The sequence below is a fragment of the Gekko japonicus genome, unplaced genomic scaffold (assembly GCF_001447785.1).
Source record: "Gekko japonicus isolate JY-2015 unplaced genomic scaffold, Gekko_japonicus_V1.1 scaffold2372, whole genome shotgun sequence".
Lineage (NCBI taxonomy): Eukaryota > Metazoa > Chordata > Lepidosauria > Squamata > Gekkonidae > Gekko > Gekko japonicus.
Genome location: NW_015159784.1, coordinates 166176 through 175400, shown reverse-complemented (window position 1 = coordinate 175400; position 9225 = coordinate 166176). Strand labels below are relative to the sequence as shown.

The following is a 9225-nucleotide window of genomic DNA, read 5'->3' as shown; positions in this document are numbered from 1 at the left end:
ACATCATAAGTAAAAATATTTTAAATCCAGTACAACTATAAGCCTATACAGGCAGTGACGCCACAGCTCAGTCGCCCCAACGGCCTCGGAGAGGACGGTGGGGTGTTATAATTCCAAAATTACAAAACCACAAGCGATTTTCCCTCAGGTATTTAACTAGAGATTGAATAGCATGGGTAGGATTGTCAGCACCAGGATGGAAAATTGCTGGGTAGTTTGGGAAGGTGCTCAGTGGGTTATAATGCCGTAGAATCCACCCTCCAAAGCAACCACTTTCTCCAGAGGTACTAATCTCTGTCATCTAGAGATCAGTTGTAATTCCAGTAAATCTCCAAGCCTCACCTAAGCATGGATGTAGGACTGAACCTTGTGGAACTCCACAGGACAAATCCCACACGGATGACAACTGGTCTCCAACAGCAACCCTCCAACTCTGGTCCATAAGTAATGATTTAAACAATCCAAAGCACAACCCAATGCCTACTTGTTCCTGCAAACAACTTGACAAAATGGCATGGTCCACCATGCTGATAGATCCAGTAGGAGCAACAAAGAGGCATGACCTCATTCACATTCAGACTGTGATCATCAACTAAAGATCAACTATACAGAAAATCCCGTCATCGTTATCAGAAAGCTCTCTCGAATTCACAAAACAAGTTTTGTCTTGTAGTTCCCTTTCTGATTTTAATTCCAAGAATACAGTGTTTTTCTTTAGTTTGATTTTAGGATCAAGTCTATGTATCTCCAGTTTAAAAAATCTGATTCTGAGGAAGACCTTTTCTTGTCTGAGACCTAAAGTATTACTGCCAGCTAGAAGTGACAGTACTGAGGAAGATTAACCAATGGTCTGCCAGCTTCATATGCTACATTTTTACTTTTCATAGTTTTTTTAAAATAACTCTCAAAATCAGGGGTCATTTCCTCCAGGAGCGCACAGGAGTGGTAAAGAGCCCAGGGGGCGGGCACATGCAAGCGGGCCCCTGACCCCAGAAGCCCTGGGCCACAAGAAGCAAGAAGCAGCCAGTTAAGTTGCAGAGCCCCCCCATCCACAGATAGCAATCCAAAACAGTCCAGTGGCACCTTTAAGGCCAAGGTTTATTTAGGTACAAGCTCTCCTCTGTGAGGACAGATCTGCACCCCCCCCCATCATAGCAATCCAAAACAGTCCAGTGGAGCCTGAGCGGTGGGTGTTGCCTTCTGACACACGTCCGGTAATGCCAAGGGGTGTGACATATGCAAATGTTATGCTAATGAGCTCCTGCACCTCTTTTTCTACGAAATGACCCCTGCTCAAAACCATTTTTATTATGTTGGGAAACAGAACTCAAAATACCTGCTTGAGACTGTCAGCCTGGGCAATTGCTGCAGAGGCCCATTGTTTTCCAAGGTGTCATGAAATAGTGGAGTAATTGAGAACCCACTATTATGCAGAACCAGATATACCTATGGCCTATGAAGTCAGTAGTGTCAATCTAACATTGCACAGAAATGCAGCCAGAATTCCATACAAAGGAACATCTAAATCTTTTGTTATAGCATTGCAGACTTCAGGAAGCATGCATTGTTGGGGAGACCTAGAAGATGCCAGAGTTTGTTTTTAACTCCCAGTGTAGCTGAGGGACAGCATGACTGACTGTAGGATAAACATCTCTGCAATGAAGAGCATGTGTTACCTAGCAAAAGGTTTGTTACCTTTTGTTTTATCCTACACATTAATGCATCTGCTTTTCAGAATTAGGGATCAGCACAAAATGGCTCACAAACTAAAGTTTGTGGCAAGGTAGAAATTCATACACTGTGTTCCCTTGTTATTGTAAGTTCCAGGTGGGGCCTGGAGAGCTCACCAAACTACAACTGATCTCCAGATAGGGTTGCCAGCTACAGGTTGTGAAACACCTGGAGATTTGGGGGCGGAGTATGAAGAGAGTAGGGCTTTGGGACAGGAGGGACTTCTGTTATGTCTTTAACTGTATTAAAAGCCATTTTAAGCTTGAAGCCACAGTAAGGATTGTAAGCTGTCACAATTCTATTGGCTGTTGTATATAAGTACCCAATCAGAAGACAGAGAAATGTTCAGGAGGGAACAAATCTGATTGGTTGTTATCTTTGTAATATCATTGGTCCTTAACTATTCTAGGGCGTGGCTACACCAGCCCGGGATAGTTTAAAAGGGAGCCTTTGCTCCACTGTTGTGTTGTGTGTTCTCTGATTGTTCCTGTTACTTCAATAAAGCTGATTCACTGTTTTACTTATGAGAGGTGTTGAGTTCCATACTTAACAACTTCAATGCCATAGAGTCCACCTTCCAAAGTGGCCATTTTCTCCAGGTGTACTGATCTGTGTTGCCTGGAGATCAGGTATAATAGTAGGAGGTTGGCAACCCTATCTCCACACTAGAGATCAGTTCCCCATTTCCTCTGGAGAAAATGAGTACTTTGGAAGGTGAAATCTTTGGCATTATGCCCTGCCAAAATTCCTCCCCCAAACCCTGCTTTTCCATCCTCAAATCTCTAGGAATTTCCCAACCTGCACTTGGTAACCCAAAGTTTGCAAGGCAAATAGCTTTATTTAAGGGTAGTTTTTCCATAGCAAGGTACTTATGTCGTTTTTTAAATAGCCAAACATTCATTAATTCAAAAACAGTATGTTCACATAGCTAGAAAAACTTCAGAGCATTTAGCTGATATTCTGGGACAGCTATTACCCAGGAGTACTGGAGACCAAGGCCATGCATTCCACTTTCTTTGATGCACTAAGAACTCATCTCACTATACAACTTTAACACTTAGCAGCCAGACTGGGAGAGGACGAACCCTGTTAGAGATACTGTCGTGGGAGTTGCACGGATGATAACCTGCCTGGGTGTGACTGGCAGAGGCGGTTTTTCTTCGGGTGCGCCTCGCTCTCACTCCAGAAGCTGGAAAGCGCAGAGTAGGAACTACACTTCCCAGCTTGCCTCGGCTCTACCAAGGCAGAACGCGTTTTTGTGTTGTCCCTAGTGGGGCTCGATAGCGGCCGACGGGGGAGGCTGTCAGGCGCTGACGGAAGACAGGACGCGCCCAGTGTGTTGCTGGTTCTGTTTCCACTGAGGCGCGGCTGACGGGTTCGGTGCGGGGGACGGCGGCGCTGCTGCTGCTGCTGCTCCTAGGGGCTGCCCAGGCGGGGCTGGGGGGCTCCGGCCGCGACGACGGCTCCGGCCATGGACGAGCAGGCGGGGCCCGGCGTCTTCTTCAACAACAACAACAACGCGCTGCTGCTGCCGCCACCTCCGGGCGGGGCCGGGCCGGGGCTGGAGCCGGGAGAGGCGGCAGCGGCTGCGGCTGCCGCGGCGGCTGCTGGGGGCTCCTCGGCGGCGCCGGCGCCGGCCTCTGCGGCGCGGGCTCAGTACAGCGTCCCTGGTATCCTGCATTTCCTGCAGCACGAGTGGGGCCGCTTCGAGGCCGAGAGAGCCGAGTGGGAGGCAGAGCGGGCGGAGCTGCAGGTAGCGTCCCTTCCCTACCGCCTTCCAGCACGCGTGTGTACGCAAGCAGACCCGTGTACATGTAGGAAACCCCCCCCCCTCCAATACCCAATGCAATCTCTCTCGTCGCTATCTTTTCCGCGATCTGTTTTCTCAACAGCTCCTCCCCTCCCGATCTCTGTGTTCTCGACAGCTCCCCCCCCCCCCCCCCGGACGCTTTCCAGTCTCAGGGCTCACTCTGCATTCCAGTCCCTTGCACCTTAGATAACAATATTTTCGGGATGTAAGCTTTCGAGAATCAAAGCTCCCTTCGTCATGGCTCACTCGGGGGCCTTCGTGCAGTTCTGCGTCTCTGAGAATATACAGAGAGCCTGTCCTTCCCCACTCTATTGCTCTTAGTTTCCCCCCCCCCCGGAGTTATAGGGTGGGGAGGGCTTCCAAGATTGAGGCTGTTTTTTGTTGCTTTTCTTAAGAAAGGAACCTTTGGCTGCTGCTCAGGGAGAACCACTCAAGTTGGAAGCCCTTTGACAACTGGGATTTTCCATGCCTACTCTGTGTGTGTGTAGTGACTCTATGATTTCTGCATTGTCCTCAAAGCAGAGTGTGATGTTAGTTGTGTGTGTGTGTTCTTCTCTTCTGAAAGTGTGGCTTGTAGATGATGTGGAAGGATGGTAGAAACTGGTTGCTTTTATTGCTATGAGACTGGTGTGGATATCTGTCTTCATGTTCTTGGAAACAATTATTATTTGTACAATTACAATTATACAGTCATTTTTCAAATATTCAGAACATTTAACATATATTATTTCAAAAATCTTTACAATCACCATGTAACGAGGGGCCCAAGCCACTGCCTAAATGCTTATCATGTTTGATAGGTGAGAGTTCCACCTCCCCTCCATCACTCATGCCAGTAGCAGTAGAAGAGTCCAGTAGCACCTTAAAGACTAACAAAATTTGTCAAAATTTGTCATTCGTGTGTCACTGCTCACTTCTTCAGATACAGCTAGATTGTGAGTCCATCTGTCCTATATATTGGAAAGTGGAGTGATTTCAGATGCCAAATGGCATTAACAGACAGAGGACAATAGCAGGTGTGATTGGATTAGGTGTGATACGCAGAGAGGGAGTAGGTGTGGAGACATCAACATTGGTAATGAGACAGGAAACCTAGGTCTCAATTCAACACAGGGGGATGTGTTGTCTTGAGCTTCATTATCAGTTCTAATTCAGCAGTCTCTATTTCTAATCTCCCTTTGACATTCCTTTGTAAGATAACTGCTACCTTTAGGTCAGCAACTGAATGTCCTGGAAGGTTAGAACGTTCCCCCACTGGTTTTTGAATGTTGTGATTCCTAATGTCAGACTTATGTCTATTAGTTCTTTGTTGAAAGGACTTTCCTGTTTGTCCAGGGTGGAAGAGCATTGCTGACATATGATGGAATAAATCACATTAGGAACCTGAGACTGTATGGCTGATGTTTCTGAGTCCACTGATGGTGTTGCTAGGATCTATATGACACCAAAGTTGGCATCTTGGTTTGTTGCAGGCGTTGGTACCAGAGTCCATGTTACTATTTAGTAGTTTATCATTTTGTTTTAGGTTAGCAGGCTGTGTCTGTAAGTGAGAAAAGGTTGCCCCCCTTCCCCCAGGGCCTGTGTGAGGGAAGTAGTGTGCCAGTAGAGCAGTATTACCACATAGAACTCATTGAAACCTTGCCTCCTTAAGCTGCATGGTCCTGGCCTACTGTTTCTTTGGCATGCCAAAGTATGGCAGAATGGAGGAGAATGGATGATATTTCAGTTAGGGACTGTTGTGAATTTTGAAGAAAACTTTCAGGTACATAAGTCATGTGTGAAAAATCTAGCTACTAGTGGAATATAATTTATTTATATTTCTTGATTTCACATACTCCACCTTTCTCCCCAGTGGGGAACCAAAGTGGCTTATGTTGTCCTCTATTCTGTTGTACCTCACAACAGCCTTGTGAGGTAGATTAGGCTGAGAGTGTGTGGCTGGCCCAAGATCACCCAGCAGACTAACAGGACAGAGTGGGGATTTGAACTTTGGTGTCTGAGATCCTAGTCTGACACTGTAACCACGACACCACACTGGCTCTTACAAGTGGGGCTGCTGGGTGTGTATGTGCCTTGTACCTGATCTGGTACTCCACCTGGAGCCAGTGCAGTTCACACAGTACAGGTTGAATATGTGCCATTTGCAGGGTCCCCCGTAAGGACCCATGCTGCTGCATTCTGGACCAGTTGGAATTTCCAGGTCAGTCTCAAGGGTAGCCCTGCATAGAGTGAGTTACAGTACTGTTGCATGCATTACTGTGGCTAGGTCAGGGCAGGACAAGTAGGGAGCCAGCTGCCTGATCTGGCATAGCTAGAAGAATGCCAGCCTGGTAACATTTGTGCTGGGCCTCCATTGATCGGGAGTCATCTAGAACCACACCCAGGCTCTTGATAGTTGGAGCCGGTGTTAAGGGCACACCTTCAAGATCCGGGAGTTGGCATCCCAAATCTGAATCCCCCGTACCCAGCCAAAGAACCTCCATTTTAGTAGTATTCCATCTCAGCTGGCTTGTTTCAACCATCCCACCACGGCCTCCAGCCCCTCAGCCAAATTTGCTGGGGCAATATCCAGCCAACCACCCATCAACAGATACAGCTGTGTGTCATCAGCGTACTGGGGACATCACAGCCCCAAACTCCACACCAGCTGAGTGAGGGGGCACATGTAGATGTTAAACAGCATTGGAGAGAGGGTTGCCCCCTGAGGAACCCCATATACTAATGGGTGTTTAGTTGATACCCTCTTTCCCAGCAATACTCTCTGTCCCTGACCTTGGAGAAATAAGGTGAGCCACTTCAAGACTGCTCCACGAACCCCTATGTCAGCGAGGCAGTCAGTCAGAAGACTGTGATTGACTGTGTTGAACACTGCTGTAAGATCAAGCAATAGCAGTAGCGCTGACCTGCCTGGATCCAACTTTGTGCAGAGATCATCTGTGAGGGCGACCAATGCCATCTCTGTCTCATGACTGGGGCAGAAGCTAGATTGGAATGAGTCCAATGATGACATGTCATTCAGGAAATTCTGGGGCGTTTCTGCCACCACTCTCTCAATTACTTTACTGAAAAACAAAAGATTCAAGACTGGGCGGTAATTGTAAGGATCCATAGGATCCAGGGCTGGTTTCTTTAAGAGGTGCGTAACCACAGCCTCTTTTAATCCCTCTGGGTAGACCCCCAAATCCAGGGACAGATTGATATGTCTACCAGGGGACCACATATTCTCTCACCATTGGACTTTCCCTTGTTGCCTGGGAGATTTCAAGATGATAAAAGTGGCTCATTTGGTGTGTTCTGCATGGCTCTTTGTATTTGGAATCTGTGTGTACATTGTGGTATGCTAGAAGAATAATGTGATTAATAAGGCAGTTGTTGAACTTGTAATAGGACATGCATCCCAAAGTAGTAATACCTGTCTACTTCATTATTAGACTACCTTGCCTGTTCTTACTGAGGTTCCACCTCTTCTTTGCCTTCCCCAAGATCCTTTCTGTAGCAACAGGTTGTTTCCCCCCCCCCCCGACCATTAGGGAGGAAAGTTTTTAAAAAACCACTTTAGTCTGCTGTATAACATGAAAAGAGTTAATGAACGGTGGATTCTTGTGAAAGGATGGTAGCATTCAACCTGGATTTTGTCAGTTATAACTTGTGAAGGGTGATTTTGGGTATTGCAGATTTTGTAATTCCTGTGTAATATGTAAAGAAAGTCGTGTGCCTCTTCTCTCAGCATGTTCTGTTTTCTTCTTCTTCTCCTTCTCTGAGTCTCTGTTAAAGGGTCTCTATTGTGGTCCACACAGGGCCGGCTCACCTGCTAGGCGAACTAGGCATTTGCCTAGAGCGCTGGGCCCTGGGATGGGGCGGCGGGCCCTGGATGGGGCGCCGATTCCCCCCCTCGCGGTCTTTTCTCCCCGCAGTCTCTCTCTTGCTCTCCTTTCAGAGGACCGCCAGCCCCACTGCTGTGCTCTCCGCCTCCTGCCCTCTCCCCGCCTGGCTCCAGTGCACAGTGCAATGCGCACCTTGGACTAGGGAGGGCGGACTTCCCCCTGCCCTCCCCTCCACAGCGGCCTGAGAGCAGCTGCGGGAAGGCAGCAGCAGTGGCAGGAGCCAGAGCAGCAGGAGCCACCGCTTGGGCGGGTGCCCCTGCGGAGGGCCGAACAGACGACGGGCTGGCAGGAGGAGTGCGGTGGAGGCAGCGGCCGGCCTGCCAGGGGGGCGCCCGTCCCATTCAGTGCCAGCCTCTGATGCCTACCGGCGCCCGGCCATGACTCTTAGCACGGAGATGTCCAAGGCCGCCCAGGAAAGCAGCGCCCTCAGCCGCAAGGCGCCGGTCAAGGCAAGGAGCAGCATGCCCCGGCGGAGCAGGAGCTGCTGCCCCAGCGCCAGCCATGTCCCGCTGGCCAGGCAGCCCAGCACCAGCCCACTGGTGGCAAAGGAGAGCAGGCGGTCATCGCCCGGGCCTGCGGTGAGCTGCGCCACCACCTTCCCCCCGCAGCAGGCGGCCAGCAGCAGGGCAGCCGTGCGCAGGTGGAGCCCGACGCACAGCAAGTCCAAGCCCAGCCAAAAGCCAACTGTCCCAGGGAAGCTACAACCCCATACAGACCTTCTTGGGAGTAAAATCAACTGGAGAGAAGGGGTTTCTGGGGCGCGCTCCGGGAGGTTGGCAACCCCGTAATTGGGTGCGCGGGGGGGGCACCAGAAGGTAGCCCCGCCTAGGGCACAGAAAAACCTCGGGCCGGCCCTGGGTCCACAAGCAGATTGGCTAACCTACATGAGCTTCATACCTGTGTTTCCAGAACAGCAGTCCTATATGCGACATGTAGATTCTTTTTTGAAATTTAGGGGAGATCCCAAAGCACTGCCACCCATGGATGAATTGTAGGAAAAGCAAATAACATTTGACATTAAAGTATGCTCTTTTGTCTGTAGAGATAACTTTGAAAAAATTCTGTGGGAATCACTTTAACTTGTATAATCTTTTTTCTTGTGAAAGTATATTGGGATGGAAAGGTGACCTCTAAGTTCCTTTTCTTCATCTGTGACTAGGAATAGCAGCACTTCAACTGCAAGTAAGCAGATGGTATTCTAAATAGAAAGGTACTGTTTGTGGGAGTAGGGGGACATCTCATACTGTGATAGCTGTGTTTTTGGGAACAGTATTTGTTTTAAACAGTCTTCGGCTGCACAGATGAACATTAATTTTAGATTAACAAACTCAGACTCTTGGCTGCTATTCTTCTCTCAGTGGGGGCAAAATGAAAAGTTAGTGAGCGTTCTTTATCACTAAGTCTGAACTGTATGCTCATTACCGGAGAAAGGCAAGCTTTACCTGTTCTCCTTGTTCTCAGTGAGGTGCTGCATATGGCAAAGGATCATTTCCTCTTTAGAAAGCAAAATAGAAGACCATTATGATTGAATTTGTGCAAGGAGCAATGTTTCACAAATGTAGATACACAATTTGATTTCTCTTGATTTAACAAAATATTATAAATTTGTGTGAAGACACACCCAGTTTGGGGAAGGGGAAGATGATATGTATTCTCAAAATGTTGACTGCTTTTAAATAAGGTGCACTTAAATTAAGGTGATTGCGCTTACAGAGTAAGTTCACTACTGAATTTATGAATATAGTCTGATTCAGCACTCACCTATATTTATATTGTGTTCTGGGTTGCTCATTGCTCTTC

The 9225-nt window shown here is 48.2% G+C and overlaps 1 protein-coding gene across 2 annotated transcripts in view; it reads left to right on the top strand.

Annotated features, from left to right (window-relative positions):
- The first annotated feature begins 3021 nt into the window (after positions 1-3021).
- Positions 3022-9225, top strand: part of STRN (striatin) — a 55971-nt gene continuing 49767 nt past the window's right edge. For both annotated transcript variants that reach the window (XM_015407140.1, XM_015407132.1), the window contains exon 1: positions 3022-3484. In XM_015407140.1, the coding sequence (XP_015262626.1) occupies positions 3203-3484 (282 nt within the window). In that variant the 5' untranslated portion in view covers positions 3022-3202. The remainder of the gene's footprint in view (positions 3485-9225) is intronic.